Source organism: Trichosurus vulpecula, chromosome 6 (assembly GCF_011100635.1).
Source record: "Trichosurus vulpecula isolate mTriVul1 chromosome 6, mTriVul1.pri, whole genome shotgun sequence".
NCBI lineage: Eukaryota > Metazoa > Chordata > Mammalia > Diprotodontia > Phalangeridae > Trichosurus > Trichosurus vulpecula.
The window spans coordinates 283198777-283215077 of record NC_050578.1 but is presented as its reverse complement, the minus strand read 5'-3'; the positions used below and the strand labels follow the sequence as shown (position 1 = coordinate 283215077).

At 50.4% G+C, this 16301-nt stretch overlaps 1 protein-coding gene across 1 annotated transcript in view; it reads left to right on the top strand.

The window, feature by feature from the left end:
* BRSK2 (BR serine/threonine kinase 2) overlaps nt 1-16301 on the top strand; it is a 65039-nt gene that overhangs the window by 19380 nt on the left and 29358 nt on the right. Inside the window, exons 8-9 of the mRNA XM_036765328.1 lie at nt 6894-6991; nt 7391-7541. Coding sequence (XP_036621223.1) covers nt 6894-6991; nt 7391-7541 — 249 coding nt within the window. The remainder of the gene's footprint in view (nt 1-6893; nt 6992-7390; nt 7542-16301) is intronic.

The following is a 16301-nucleotide window of genomic DNA, read 5'->3' as shown; positions in this document are numbered from 1 at the left end:
TCCTGCTCCATCCTTCATGTCTCTTCTTACCCCATTTATGAAGTATAGAAAGCTTCTCCCTTTGTTCCTGTCGACACTATGATATTCCTTTTATCCCCCTTTCTTTCTTCTCTCTTAAAATCCTCAAAATAGAACAAATGCCCCTCACCTCCAGCACCTCAGTTGTTCTTAGGTAATTCCCCTCTACCCTCTGAAGACATCATTATACAGTTCCTCCCAACTGCTCAAAGGAAATTCCACTTCTAGGTTTTCCTTGAGTCTTGTATTTGGATTTCACAATTCCTATTCAATTCTGGCCTTTTTCCCAGTAATGTTTGAAAATCTTCAATTCTATTAAAGTTCCACTTTTTTTCATGGTAGGATTATATTCAGCTTTGCAGGTTAAGTTATCCTTAGTCATAAGACTGTACCTTTCTCCTTTTGCAATATCGGGAAACTGCCAGATCCTGTATAATCCTCATTGTGGTTGCTCAACAGTGGGATTCTCTTATTATGGCTCCTTGCAATGTTGTTTTTTTTCCTTTGACATGGAAGCTCTAGATTTTGGCTATGATTTCTCCTATTAGGGTTTCCTTCCGTAAGTGTTCAACATACTGTTTCTACTTTCATTTTGTCCTGTGGTTTGAATATGCTCAAACAATTTTCATTTATATTTTTAAAAATTAATTTATTTAAAACTTAAATACAAAATAAGAAAGGGAAAAAAAAGCATTGCCATGTGGACAGCAGAATGTAAGAGAGGATTCAAAATATACAGCAATGAATTTCTATTTCAAGAAAGCCTATGAAAAAAAAGAAAGCCTATATAATGAATACTACACATTGTGTTCAAAGCTGTCCACCTTTTCTTTGCTTCCTTGTAAATTTTCTTTTATTCTCTGCTGTGTACTTTTTACTTTGCTCTTTTTCCCCCTCCCTCCCCCCCAAGAAGGTAGATACATACATATAGGGAGAGATGTGTATATATGTATGTATGTATGTATGCATAGATGCACATATATATGTTTGCATATGCACATACATACACTTACACATATCTATACTTAAATATCTATAATCATACTCATATATAGACATATATTCATATGTATCTATGAAAGACCATATTATACTTGTTTGTCCTCTGCTTCTCTGAGGGTGGATAACCTCTTCCTTTTAAGTCCAAATCTTTCCATATTTTTCCAAGTCTACCAACTCATCATTTCCTATGCCGCAGCAATATTCCAACCTTATACTGTCCAGTTATTTTAAATAGTCTAAAACATATTGATTGATATGGCTGACATATAGTGTAGTTTCCCTATTTTTCTCTTTTGTTTAAATCTATTTTGCCTTTAACTTTGTCTGAGATCATGATTGCTACTCCTGTTTTTTTCCTAATAAATTCTACTCCTGATCTTTATTTTATGTTTGTGTGCATCTCTTCTTTCCTATCCCTCCTGATTCCTCTACTTTGCTTCTACCCACTACCTTGCCCTCCTACTACTTAACCTACCCGCCCCCCCACCAAGGATCTTTTCTTTATCCTCTCCTCCCTACCCTTTCCCGTTAACCTTTCATTTCTATCTGAATTTAGAAGACTTTTATAGCTCTCCAAATATATTTATTATTCCCTTTTTATTCCATTCCCATTAATCTAGACAGCCTTCTATGCCCCCCATCCTATTCCCTCACCCTCTTATTGCTTTATAAATTTAGAACACTTTTATTCCCTTCTAAATGTACATATTGTTCTTTCTTTAACCTAGATCTGATGTTTGTAGGGTTCCCTCTAAAAATCCCTCCCTTATCCCCTCCTCCTCTCTCCCCTAAGCCTTTTTATTTCTTTCTGAATTTAGAAGACTTTTATACCCTTCTAGATATATAGGTATTGTTCCCTCTTTAACCCACTCCCAATGAGAGTAGAGTTCCAGTACTACCAGCCCTCCTAACCCATCTGATTCCTCTGTGTCACTTCTTTCTCTCACACCTCATTTGGATAAGATAACTATTCTTTTTACCTTTTTACTTTTTAAAATCACATCATACTCAGGTCTACCCCAGTCTTTCTTTCACAATACCCAATTGTGAATAACAATCTTAGGTGTCCATTTTACAGTTCCTGATACAAAAAGTAGAGTCTGTCCTTATTGAGTGCCTTGTAATTAGTCTTCGATGTGTACCTTATATTTTTCTTGGATCTTGTACGTCAAATTTTCTATTAAGTTCAGGATTTTGTTGCCAAAAAAAATTCCTGAAAATCTGGGAATTCATTGAATGTCCATTTTTTCCATTTAGGATTATGCTTAACTTTGTAGGGTATATTTTTGGCAGCAGCCCCAGTTCTTTTGCTCTTCAATATATAGTGTTCCAAGACCTGCAGTCTTTTAGTGTTGCCACTGCTAGCTCTTGTGTGATTCTAATTGTGGCTCTGCCATATTTGTTTTTTTCTTGCTACTTGTAATGTTTTCTCCTTGAGCTAGGGGTTTCAGAATTTATTTATGATATCCTTGTAGATTTTCCTTGTAGGATCTTTTTCAGGTGGTGATCGGTAGATTTTTTCCTATTTCTACTTTCCCTTCCTGTTCTAATGCTTCAGGACAATTTACTTTAATGTGTATTAGTATAGAGATTTTTTTTGATTGTAGCTTTTAGATAGAATTATTCTTCTGTTTTCTCTTCTTGATCTATTCTCCAGATCAGTTGTTTTTCTTAGGAGATGTTTCACATTCTCTCCCATTTTTTCATTCTTTATATTTTGTTTTATTGTTTCTTGGTCTCTTATAACTTCACTGGCTTCCCCTTGCCCAATTCTAATTTTCAAGGAGTCATTTTCTCAAGATTCAGGATCTCCTTTTCCAGTTGGTTCACTCTCCTTTCATAATCTTGTTTTTCTTGTATTATTCTTATTTTTTTTTTCATTTTTCCTCAATCTCTCTTATTTGATTTTTAAAAGTCTCTTAACATTCTTCTATAAATTCTTTTTGGGCAGATGACCATTTAATGTTACTCTTTGGGATAGAAGAGGCTTTTTTTGCTTCAGCATCCTCCTCTGAAGATGAACCCTAGTTTTCTCTATCCGCATAGTAATTTTCTATAGTTGGATTGTTTCTCCTTTAGCTGGATTAAGGGGGATGGACTCAGATCCTCCTTCAGTTCTCCCCTCTGTCCTGGAACCAAAAACCAAGAACTCTGACTTCCCGTAAGTGCGCACAGCCAGCAGCATCCCCACCCCACTGTTTCTGCACTCACCAGGCACGTGCTGGTTTCTTCTCTCCCAGAGCCTCATCTCTGCAGCACAGCTGGGCAGGCCATCCCTTATCAGCAGAAGTTCCCTCAATCTTCCCCACTCAGACGTTAGACTCCCCACACTATCCAGAGGGTGGAAATTCCTGTGGCTGGGGCCAAGGCTACCTCCCAACTTAGCTAGCCCCAGCACTCATCGCTTGCTGTTTCATCAGAATTATCCTGGAAGTGTTTGCTTTTCACAGGGACCAAACTTTGGTCCTGGCATTTTTCTTCAGATCTTCTCTGATTGTCCCAGGAGCCCCTGTTCTGTCCCAACTATTGTTTATTTTTACCCTCTATGTTCACCTTGAGGCATTATTCTGTCTTGTTTGGGGGGGAAATCCGGAGAGCTTGGAATTTTCTAACCTACTCCACCATCTTCCCAGAATCCTCTCCTTCGTTTACATTTTCCTGAAATAGAGTGTCTAGATGGGTTTTATGGTTTCCAGGGAGTCTGATGATTCCTAAATTACCTCTCCTAGATTTTTTTAAAGATCAGTTGTTTTTTGATACCAGATACCTTCCATTTTCTTCTTCTTAATCTTTTGATTTTGTCCTAATCTTTCTTATTTCATAGAGTCCCCTGTTTCTGTTAGGCCTATTCTAGTTTTCAGGAAGTTTGCTACTTGAGTCAGGTTCAACCCTATCTTTCCTAAAGTACTTATTCTTCTTTCAATTTTTCCTCTAGTTTTTATTTCTTTTTCATCTCTTGCTTCATTTCTTCTAGGTATTCATGTAGTCCTAGTGACAAAGCCATTTTTTCTTTGAATCAGTAGCTTTGGAGTTAGTTACTCTTTCCTGTTTAGAATTTCTGGTATCTTTGGATCCACAATAATTCTTTGCAGTGTCTTCTTCTTCTCCTCCTCCTTCTCCTTCCTCTTTCTCTTCCTCTCCTCCTCCTCCTCCTCCTCCTCCTTCTTCTTCTTCTTCTTCTTCTTCTTCTTCTTCTTCTTCTTCTTCTTCTTCTTCTTCTTCTTCTTCTTCTTCTTCTTCCTCTTCTTCTTCTTCTTCTTCCTCCTCTTCTTCTTCTTCTTCTTCCTCTTCCTCTTCTTCTTCTTCTTCCTCCTCCTCTTCTTCTTCTTCTTCTTCTTCTTCTTCTTCTTCTTCTTCTTCTTCTTCTTCTTCTTCTTCTTCTTCTTCTACTTCTTCTTCTTCTTCTTCTTTTTCTTCTTCTTCTTCTTCCTCTTCCTCATCTCTCTAGACTTAGCTCCTGAACTGAGCCTTTGTTCCACAGCCAAGATCTGTCCCCTACTGTGCTTTTGGTTGTGGTAGTCAGCTCTGGTTTGTTCCCTGTCTTTGGTGAAAGAATTAAGCCAGCACTTCACTCATCAGCCGTGATGCCCAGAAACTCCTTACTCTTGTTGTCTCCAAGCAGTGGGACCCAGGTTCTTGTTCCTGGGTCACCTGTGTTCCTGTGCTGACATCCACCTTCTGGAGTCCAGTACTTCTGGATCTCGGGAGTTCAGAGCACTGGATCTTCAGGACTCTCTGTGGTGTGTCAGGACAGAGTGACAAAGACCTTGGACATCCTACACTGAACACTGCACGAGGAAAGTCGCATCTCACTAGTCACTGCTGATATTGGTGGCTTCCAAGGCCCAAGCTATGGATTTCAACAATTCTTAGACTGCTTCAGGAGAGCCCTCGGCAATTCGTACCTCCTGATAAAAAGGTCTGCAGGCTATACAATCTCTGGCCACCTCTTTGGACCATGGGAAGCAACTTCAGGTGCTGATATTTCTGAGGGATCCCCTTTCTTCTTGCCCATGGGCTGACTTTTTATGCAGGTTTGGGATATATAATTCACTTCTTATAGTTTCTCATTGGATATCTTGGTCACTTTTCTATCTGGTAGAAATGTTAGGATTTTCACTGGAGTAGGGGTGTGGGAGCTGGGTGGTCTTCCTCCATTCAGGCAGCCATCTGGGCCAAAGAGAATGAGAAATATTGGAACAAAAGATTGACTGAAGAAACTGAGGATGTTTCTTTCACCTGGAAAAGAGAATACTCAAGGGGCATGTTCAAGTAATGTTGGCTTGTTGGGCTTAGTCCTAGAAGGTAGAGTTTAGAGCAAAGAGGGGTAGCAGCAAAGAGGAAGATTTAGCCACGACATCAGGAGAAACTTCTAGCAAACTCTGTGATTCCATGAAGGGTGTGTGAGTCAGAAGCACCATTTAATTGGAATGTTGTGTGTGAAGGGGAGCCTTGCCTCACAAATCTGGAAAGGTCAGCTGCAGCCAGACTGAAGAGCCTTGAATGCCAGACAGGGGAGTTTCTATTTTATCTTAAGGTGGAAATAAAGGTCATTGTCTGCTGATTGAGTGTGAGGGATGAGGGAGGATTTGATGTTGATGCTGAGCTTGTGACCCAAGTGGGTGCAGAGATGGTGGTGGTGCCAACAGAAACGGGGACATTGGGAAGAGGAGCCAGTTTGGGGGAGAAAATCTTGAGCTCCACTTTGGACATGTTGAGTCTGAGGACCATCCGCAGCTAAGATCTACCTCTGATGGGAAGAGAGTGGGTGGACTGAGCTTCATCTTAGGATGGGAGAATCGACTCACCCCAAGAACCTGGCAAAGGGGCAAGGAGCCTGCCCTGGAGTCTCTGGCTCTCAGCCCTCTTGCCAGTTGTGCCTCTGAACTTTCTCTTGCATTCTCTCTGCCTCATTCCAAAGGCCACTGCCCTGAACTGCCGCCATCCTCTCCTAACAGACCTCCCTCCCTCTGCTCTCTCCCATCTAGTCTACAGGTCCCCCCTCTGCCGTGTTCCCTTCCCTTCTGCATAGATCTCCTTTTATCCCCTGCAATGCTGAAGACCCTGTAGCGGTTCCCTCTATCTTCCCAGGTCAAGCTCCAAGCCCTTAGCACACTATTCAAAGCCTTACAGAATCTGGCTTTCTGTGGTGCCCTCTGGCAGCTGGATGGCTGGCAGCCGTTAAAGCCCAAGGTGATACTTTCTCTTCCAGGAAGTCTTTCTGGATCCCCTGGCTTGATAATAACCAAGAGCTCTATGAGAGGAAAATCGGATTTCCTTTTAAGTTTTGCATCTTCCCTGTAAAGGAGGCGTCTGGTGCTGCTGGGCCTGGTGTCATTAAGACCTGAGTTCAAATCCAGACTCAGGTGTTTCCTGGCTGGATGACCCTGGGCCAGTCACTGAACTTGTCCGCCTCAGTTTACTCAATTGTAAAATGAGGGTAAGGACAGCACCTACTTCACAGGGTTATTGGAAGAGATGACGACGATGTGCCTGGCACATAGTAGGCACTTCATAAAGTGCCATGGCCAGATGATGAATAAGGGTTTATTGAATTGAGTGTCCTAGCCTAGCAGAGAAAACAGAGAGTTGACGTGAAGAGAAAGGATGAGGAGCAGGCTTCCTGAGAGCACCGCTAGCCAAGGCCGGGGCCTCCGAGCCTGTCCTGTGGTCCCCGGTGGGCTGAGGGCCAGGAGATCCAGGGGGATCCGGAAGGCTGGGAAGGCAGAGGCCTGGATCCCCTGAGCTCAGCCTCCCTCCCAGCCCCAGGACTGCTCAGCCGGACCAGCTCCAGGCCGCAGCGTCCTTACTGGGGCACTAAGTGTCTTCCCTGCTTTATTTCTTTCCATATTTTCCTCTTTTCTTTTCTTCAGGGAAAACCAAGAAAAAATGATCTATTTTCTCCTCCTTGACCGGAAAGAAAGGTATCCCAGTCATGAGGATGAGGACCTCCCCCCACGGAATGAAATAGGTACGGTGTGCCTGCCTCCCTCCCCAGCCCTCTCAGAGGGCCAGGTCTCTCCCACACAGACCCATTTCTCAGGCAGGTCCCCTCTCCCCATCACCTCCAAAGATCACACTACAGGCAGGTCCTGGGCACCACCCCACTCTCAGCCCCACAGAGCTGCCCCTGCCAGAGTCCATTCCAGTGATAAATGGCAGCATTAGAAGCTCCTACTGTCTTCAGTGGGTGCCCATCATCCCTAGGCTGTGGCCACCAGGTGTCCACAAAGATTTGGGCAGTGGAAATACCTGTCAATAATAAAGCCAAAATCTTCCCAGCCAGGCCAGGCCAGGCTGAACTTCCTCCCTCTGTGGGGATTTGGAGCCCAGGGGGAAGGAAGGTTGACTAGCCCTCACCCCTCCCCAGACCCCCCCAGGAAGCGTGTGGACTCCCCAATGTTGAATAGACATGGAAAGCGGAGACCTGAGAGGAAGTCCATGGAGGTCCTCAGTGTGACAGATGGCGGCTCCCCAGTCCCTGCCCGCCGAGCTATTGAGATGGCCCAGCATGGCCAGAGGTAAGTACCAGCTGCTGCTCCCCCAGACCTGGCTCTTCCCATCTTCTTTTCCTTCTCCTCCTCTCCCCATAGCTGCCCTCTGCAGCAGGATCAGGGCCATCCCCTTGCCCCTGCAGGCTGGAGAGTCAAGCTGCTGGCCTGAGCAGGGGTTGGGCTGGCTCCTGTGAGGAGCCTGGCCTTGGCTGGGCAGCATCTGGGGAGTCTGGCAATGTTTGCTGGCTGAGCTTTTGCTTATTCAGCTTGGGGGCTGGCATTCCAGGGGCAGGGGGTGAGGGAGGGACTGGAGGTGTAGTTAGCAGTGTGCTGATTTCTAACAAGGCTACAGAAGCCCTGACATCAGGCAGGAAGCCAACTGGCTGAGGATTGTCCCGGAAGATGGGGTGAGGGGAAGTGTCAGAGATCTGCTCATCCTGACTGCCTTTGAGAGCCAAGGAGGACCTGACCCTTGTCAGAGGAGCAGAGCTTGGGGAGGGGCCATGTCTGATCCCCTATAAGCAAGGTTTGGGGGCTCCTGTCCCTGACCCCCATGAGCAGAGCCTGGTGGGGCTTCTGTGCCTGACCTCTTCCCCCCCCCACAAGAGCAGGGCTTTGGGGGCCACTTTGATTAGGGCCTGGGGGGTCATTGTGTCTGACCCCCATGAGCAGGGCCTGGGGTCCTGTTATGTCTGACCTCCATGAGTCTGCCCTGGGGGCCTAGGAGTGCTATGTCTGATCTTCCATGGGCAAGGCCTGGGGAGCTGGTGTCCTTGATTGCCATGAGCAGCATGTCAGGGGCTACTGTGTCCAACTAGCTGTGAATAGGGCCTGGGGAGTTTCTGTCTGACCCTTTCTGGGGATGGGGAGCTGCTGTCCCTAATCGCCAGAAGCAGAACCTGGAGCTGTCAGCCAGGTACCAAAAGGACGCTAGGTCTGAGGTGTTCTTCCTCAGCCCAGGTGGCTCATGGCCTTCCTTCCCCACCCTGGGGGCTTGGCCAGCCTGGGGCAGGCCCAGTTCTCTTAGCCTCTGACTGAGAGAAGTGAGCTCCTGGCTCCGGCTGGAGATGACCAGACATTCAGCCACAAGGCCAAACTGTCTCAGGGCTACCTGGAGGTGGTACACACCTGGCTTCTAGCTCAGAGAGGGGAGGGAGGAAAGGAAGAGAGAAAGCTGGGGCCAAGCCTGAGTCATGACTAGGGCCTTGGATGGTTCTGGGGCCCCTATCTTGAGTTTCCAGTGGATAGTGAAGGGAAGCCAGGAGAAGGGAGGCAGGGCTAATCCCATAGACCCCTAGCCTGGGTTGGGTAGGACTAGGCAGTACACAGTCAGGCAGTATAGGGTAAGCTAAGCCAAATATTCTGAAGGAGCAGGCTTAGCTGCGTAGAAGGCCCAGCCTGGCAGGCCCAGGTCCCACTGATCTCTCCAGGGACAGAGGGTTCTCTCTCAGAGCTGACTGCATCCCCTCCCCCAGGCCTGCCTCTCATGTGCACATACTTCCTTCTAGCAGAGAGAAAGCCACCAAGGTGAGGACTCAGGGAGGGAGGGGCCATGTGACAGGAAAGGCCCAGAGACTCTGGGGTCCAGGGAGAGAATAAGGGTGCTACCTTAGCCCTGGCCAGGCTTCCTACAGATCCCCCTCGGGGTTCCCGCTGAACCAAGAGAAGGGACCAGCAGCTACTGAGGAAAAAGTCAGGCTCCCCAGAAAGGAGGGTCCTGACATGTCTCTGGGACCCAAGCTACATCTTGAGAGAGTACCGAATTCACCCAGGGACACATAGCGTGGGCTCCCTTGGGCTATGCCATAGGTACGTTAGACGCTTGCTGCAGGCACCCGGGGGATGCATTGTAAACACATTGGAGCTTAGTTGGGCTAACACACACACTAGGGACCTAGGGTGAGGAAGGGGGCTCTGGAGGCCTGAGGACGGGGGGCTTATCCTCCTACTGCTTCTACAGGGCAACCCCAAAGCTGTCAGGGATAGCCAGTCCATTCTCTAGGCTGTCAGATGCCTACAAGAGGCTTAGGGTGCTGGGTGGCTGAAGCTTAGGTTCTCTCTGGCCCCCTACATTCCCTTCCCAAGGAGAGCTCAGAAATGTGTCATTTGATGGGGTCATGGATGTGGCCAAATGAGACTGAAGAGCGGCTGTGAGGGAAGAAGCCCCCTCCATCCTAGGAAGGCCCTGTCCAGGATCCTGGGAGGTCTGGGAGCCCCCAGGGCTCTCAACCCGCTCCCAGAGTCTGAGATGCCCACACTCTGAGGCCCAAGCATCAGCCTCTCCCAAACTCAGAGACCCCGGGTGCTTAGAGAACAAAGGGAAGAGGCGGACACAGCCCCCATGCCAGCTCCTTTCTGCTCCTTGGCCAGAACCTGCCAGGTAGGAGAGCTGGTCAATGGAAGCCACTGTGGAGGCCTCCAAGACATCTTAGCCTCTGAGTGGGCACCCAGTCCAGGGCTGGCAGTCACACAGGGGGCACCATGTAGATGGGAGGGGGCCCTGCCTGTACTTCCCACCATTCCTTAGCCTCCGTGTAGGTCTGGGGAGGGGCCCCTGGAGCTCGAGTGGCCCTGAGCCCCTGCCTAGCCTGGCCACGTTCTCACCGAGGCCAGGGCCGGGTTGGGCCAGGGGCACATCCATGGGCCCCAGGCCCCCTCAGTAACTCTGTTTTCTCACTTTGTTCCTGCCATAGTAAAGCCCTGTTCAGTAAAAGCCTGGATATCTCTGAAGCCCATCCCAAATTCAGCAAAGAAGACAGGTATACATTCTGCCCAGCCTGTTCCCCTCTCCTCACTGCTGAAACCTTAAAGATGCAGGGCAAAGCAGCTATCAGGGACCTGGGGGTCAGCAGCCCTGGGCAGAACGGCTCTGGACGAGCCCCAAACAGGGCCACTCTGAGGTCTGGGCAGCGCTTCCCTGGAGAGAAGGGGCCAAGCCCCGCTGAGCTCAGCTCCATCTCAGGGTAGCCTCTACCCAAGTGGGCAGGCTGGCAGCCAGGGGCATGGAGGACAGGGCCACCATCAGGAAGTCAGCACACACATGGCACAGCCCTGGGTGCTCAGTCAGGACCCAGCTTTGGATCCATATCTGCTGCTTCCTCAGCCTGTGACCATGTGGCCAAGGGCACTTGGCTCTCTGGACCTCAGCGGGGGCCCTGGTAAGATGAGAGGGTTGGATGAGCAGCCCCAGAGGCTCCTGCAGCTCCGTCTGTGAGCCTACGAGTCTGAGCCTGTGCCCACCCTACAAACCTGTGCCCGCACTGAGAGCTGTGCCTGGCAGCCTTCAGCAAGAGGCAGATGACCCCTAGTCAGGGATGGAGGGGGAAGGGAGTCTGAGCCAGGGCTGGCTTAGGACTAGAGGCCTCCAAGGCCCTTCCAGTCTAAGACACCAGGGTTCTGATTCAGATCTCCATGCACACAAGCTCAGCATAGCCACACCTGCATGGGCATGTGTGTCCTCGTACATGCTTCCACATGTGTGCACATGCATCACATAGAAGCAAGAGCCTCACCTGGCTGGAGGCCATACCCCAAGAGCCCTGCTCTTCTGAAGAGGAACTGAGTGCCAGAAAACTGCAGGTGGTACCTAGAACACTCCTCGGTGTTACTGCAGGTGGTACCTAGAACACTCCTCAGTGTTATTGCAGGTAGTACCTAGAACACTCCTCCATGTTACTGTGGGTGGTACCTAGAACACTCCTCAGTGTGACTACCTGGGCCCTGGGCCCCAAGCCCTCCCCTTCTTGCCTTCCTGAGCTGAAGAACAGAGTTACATATAGAAGTCTCTGAGGAAGAGCTGGGAGGCTGAAAAGAAGCACTCCATTGAACCCCCAAAAGTCAACACTGGGGGCTCTTAGAGGGTGGCTGGCTCCCCAGAACATGGCCGAGCCCTGTCTCTAAACTCTGATGGGACAGGCCCTGAGCTTTGGAAGGAGATCCCCTCAGCACCAGGGAGTAGGAAAGCAAGGGCCCCTGGGGGTCCCAGACATTCCTGGCAGCTCCTTTCTGTCCCCCAGTCTTAAGCAAGCAGGGCCTAGGACAGACAGGAGCGGGTGGGTGGATCCATGCCAGCCTGCCCTGCCCTGCTGGGGCTGCCAAATCCCGGCAGTCCTAAATGGGATCTGTGCTTTGAGGGTTACAGGCTAACTGCATCTTTAAGGGTCAAGCCCCCTCCCTGCAGGTGCACCTGGTTGTCTTGGTAGCTGAGGCTGTCTCTCTGTCACCTTTCCCACTGGGCAGTGGCTTTCTCTCTCCCCTCACTTCCTCTTCTCCCTTTCCTCATATCCCTCTCCCCAGGTACTGTTGCTCTCCGGTCCTGGGGCAGGGTGCGTAGCTCTGTGGTGCCCTGTCTCAGGACCCAGGGTGTGACTTGGCGATGCGTTGCACGGCTGGGCCCCCACTGGCCCAGGGCTGGGGGCTCTGGGCTGGGGCCTGGGATTGAGTCCTTCCTTTTTCCCTCCCTCCTTCCCTCCCTCCTCCCTATGCCCACCACCTGTTATCTTCTGATGTGGAATTTAAAGATCCATCCTCTGGCTTCATGCGTATAACAGAGCTGAGCAGGGAGACCCTACCCCTCAACTGAGATCTAGCTATTCAGGGTCCCCTTGGGACTCTGCAGCTGCCAGTGTGGCTGGCAGTAAAGGCCTGGACGCAGCTCCATAGGAGCTCAGGATGGAAGGGCTGTACCCCAAGGGGCTCTTGGCCCCATGTCAGGGCCCTGGACTTCCTACTTCAAATTGCCAACATCTCCCATCCTGCCTTTCCCTTGCCATGGTCCTAAAGGCAGCAAGGAAGCCAAGACTGGAAGCTAGTTAGCTATGACCCTGGTTCCAGGTGACAGGAGGGGGTGGGGGTGGGGACATCACTGGCTAAGGGCCAGGGCAGGGGGGAGGGAACAGGCCTTTGGGTTGCAAGGAAGGTCCTCAGGGAAACAGAGCCCCGTCCCTCCTATGAGCTGTTGTCCATGCCCAGCTCAGCTCCCCCTGCTGCTGGGCCGCTGAATGGCCCTGAAACTTTTGTCCCTGAAGGGATATACCCAGGGCCACCCCCGCCTCCCCTCAGGACAAGCTGAGCTGAGCTGGTGAAAGAAGTCTGCCTTGTCCTCAGTAATTCACCAATCAATAAGCACTTATGAAGTCCCTACTGTGTGTCAGGCACAGCACTAGGCACTCAGGTCCCCCAAAGGTGAAAGAACGCCGGCTCCTTCAGAGCACTTGGGTTCAAATTCCACCCCTGATGTTTACTAGCTGTGCGACCTCGAGCAAACCAGTCCCTGGCCTCAGTTTCCTCATCTGTCAAAATGGCGCCTAATCAGAGCAGGTGTGAGAGGCCCAGGGAGCTGGGCTGGGGCGGGACAGGAGGGGAGAAGGCCTCTGGCCTCTCTCAGAAGCTTGGTCCCCGGGGCGGGCAAGGAGACCCTGCGAGTCTCTGGCCACTTTTTCACTGTGCTTTTCATCCTCTTCCTCCCCTGCGGCTGCTCGGGGCCCCTTTCTTTCTCTCCCCCTTCCTTTGTTTTCTTCCTCCAAGGATGGCCAGTGCATTGGGGTAAGCAATCTGGATTCTTCCTCTGATGGGGCCCCAGGGCCTGTCAGCAGGTGCCCTCAGGCCGTAGGGGTTCGGATCTGTGGGAGATCTTTCTTTGGTGGGAGCTTCTGGTGAGGGTGGGAGTGGGTGGGGAATAGACTTGGGGGTCTTCCAAGCTGAAGAAAGTTGCAGGGTGCAGAGGCCATGCACGGATGGAAGGGGAGCTGTCCTCTACCCCCTGGGTGCTGATTCCCAGCCTGAGGACCTAGCCGTGCTCATAGCACATGGAGACGCCTTCTCTGTATACAGCTCCCCTTTTTGGAGAGGCAGGAATTCTGGGTCTCCCGCCCCCCACTTCTACACTTGGCTTCCCTAGTGTCTGTGGGGGTGGAAGGTAGGTAAAGGCAAGTCTCCCTCCATGGTGTCCGCTGAACCACCCCATGACCTCTCCTGGCCCTGTGCCAGGCCTGAAAGCAGACCAGCTTCTGGCTTCTTTCCCCCTCATCTGTTGCCCTCTCACCCTCCTCCCACCCCCATAGCCCCAAGTCACATGCCCTTTGACCAAGAGATGAAGCCTAGATGATGGAGGGCCAGTCTAGGGCTCCTATGAGAAGCCCAAGGACTAAGGGCTGTGCTCTATCAGAGCATGTTGTGGAGGGGAGAGAGAAGGGGAGAGGACACGGCAGGGGTGGGTAACAAAGGGAAATCTGGACTGGGTAATGTCCAACTGGGGCTCTTACAAGGCTTTCTCTGGGGTTGGGGTGGGGCAGGGATGGGCCCTCTTCAGCTAGAATGGTAAGGGATTGTCCTCACTGTCCCTGTCTCCTGGATCAAGCAGGTCAAGCCAGAGGAGAGGGATAGTGGGGACATGCTCTCTCTGGCCATGCTGCCCGCAGGGATCAAGAAGGTATTCTGATGAAGGAGAGTCCTGACATCAATAGGAACTTCCAAGAATGTCACTGAGGAGTCTAGCTCCTTGTGTGCAAAGAATGGCACTGAGGAAAAGAGAAAGAGCCCTGGGCACCCAAGCAAGGCCAAGCAGTAGCAGGAGGCCATGCCAGCCAGGCCAGGGTTGAGGGGATGTCAGGGAGACCTCTGAGAACTTAGCCCAGATTGACAAGTGCTCTTGTGGCTGGGGGGATGGGAAGGCTCCTAGGCAGCCAGAGAGTTCAAGGCTCCTGAGGTGTGCGCAGAGGTCTATGTGACCCCCAAGCCCCATGGCTCCCCAGCCAAGTTCTTGGGAGTGGCCAGGAAACAGCTTTTCCACCCTTGGGGGCAAGCAACAGCATTACAGAATCTCCCACCTAGAAGAACCCTCCAAGGCACTTGAGCATGTATGTGTGCGCGCGCGCGCACACACACACACAAACACACACGTGCACACACCCCACAACATCCTGACAAAGGGGCCCCCCAGCCTCTCATCACCTCCTGAAGCAGCCTCTTCCACACTGGGATGGCTGTCATTGTTAGGAAGCTCTTCCTGACACAGTCCAGCCTCAGTCTCACCCTTTTAAATGATTCCTCCCCCATCCCCCCATTGCTCCTAGTTCTGACATCTGAGGCCAGGCAGAAAGGGCCAGTCCCTCTTCCCACGACATCTCTCATGGTCCCCCTGACCTGAGAAATCCCCACTCTCCAACTGGTAAAGGCATTCCCAAAAAGCAACAGCCAGAAGAGACCAAAGCCATGCCTCCCTCAGAGCACTGGGCTGCACTTGTGTCCTGTGCTACATCCAGTCCTGAGACACCAACCCATCTGTCTCTTTGGTCCCTGACTGTCATCCAGTCTGTTAGGATGCCTTCCTTCAAGCTATGCCCCCTCTATCAAATCACACAGAGATGTCTGAAACATCCAAGACATGATGTCAATGCTATCACCGTCGCTGTCATCATAGCTAGCATTTCCATAGTGCTATCAAGTTTGAGAAGCACCCTGCAGACAAGAGAGCAGGATCCAGCACAGACCTCTGAGCCCTGAGCCCCTCCCTCATCCTTCTGGACCTCTCTGAAGCCTCAGACACTGCTGATCACCTTCTGGACACCTTTTCTCTGGGTTTGGGGAGGCTGCTTTCTCCTGGCTCTCCTACCTCTCTGACTGCCCCTTCTCCATTTTCTTTGCTGTATATTCAGATCATGCTCACTAACTGTGGGTGCCCCCAAGGTTTTACCCTGGGCCCTCTTCTCTTCTCCTTCTCTGCTATCTCAAATAATGATCTCCACCTCCCATGGGTTTGATTATCACTTCTGTGAAACTGATTTCCAGGTCTATCTATCCAGCCTGAGTCTCTCCTGACCTCTGGTCTTGCATTTTCAGCTGTCTGTCAGACATCTACTGCTGGACATCCCATAGACATCTTAAACTCAGCATGTCCAAATCAGAACTTGTTCTCTATTCCTCCAAACCTTTTTTCTTCCCACTGCTGTGAAGGGCATCCCCATCCTCCCAAGCTCCCAGGCCCCAGCCTTGGGGTTGTCCTCCACTCCTCACTCTCAAACCACAGGCCCAATCCATTGCTGATCTCTGTCCTTTCTACTAGGACACGATCTCTCTTAGGCACCCCTCTTGCAATCACCTCTCCCCTAGACCATTGCTATAAGCTTCTAACTGGGCTCCCTTCCCCTCCAGGCCACCCTCCACTCAGCTGCCAAAGTGAAAGTCCTGCCATGTCCCCCTTTTCTCCCCCTACCTCCACACACTCAATGAGGCCTCCAGTGGCTTCTCACCTTCAGAATACCATTTGGCCTTCAAAGCCCTTCCCGACCCACCCTCTCCTTTCCAGTCTTGTTACCCTTTTATCCCTCCATGCACCCACCTGAAGATCCATCGTAGTTCCCTCACTTTCAACAATCTACCTCCTAACTCGTGCCTTTATGTTGAGAGGCTCTCCCTCCCCCTCCCTGTGCTTTCCAACACAGTAAAACAATGAGCACCCTCTTGTAGTCCTCAGGTTTCTTTGTCAGCCTTGGGTCACTCTAAGAGTCAGCGCCCTTGAAACCATTCTCACAGGACTGTGCTGACCCATGTCGTCATCCTCCCTGACCTGACCTTAGTCTCTCTATGACTCTGCCTTCTCCTCTTCCTCAGAATTATTCTCCTTTTGTGTCTTCAGCATTTAATTCCTGAGCACCCTCTCCCTTCTGGGACGTCCCCTCTCCAAATTCGGGGCCACGAGGTCCTCTTAACCTTTCTCTCAGCCGTCTTTCTTGGCCTGTTCAATTCAACTCAGCAAGCAAGCTTAGGTTAGAAGGAGGTAAGAATCTT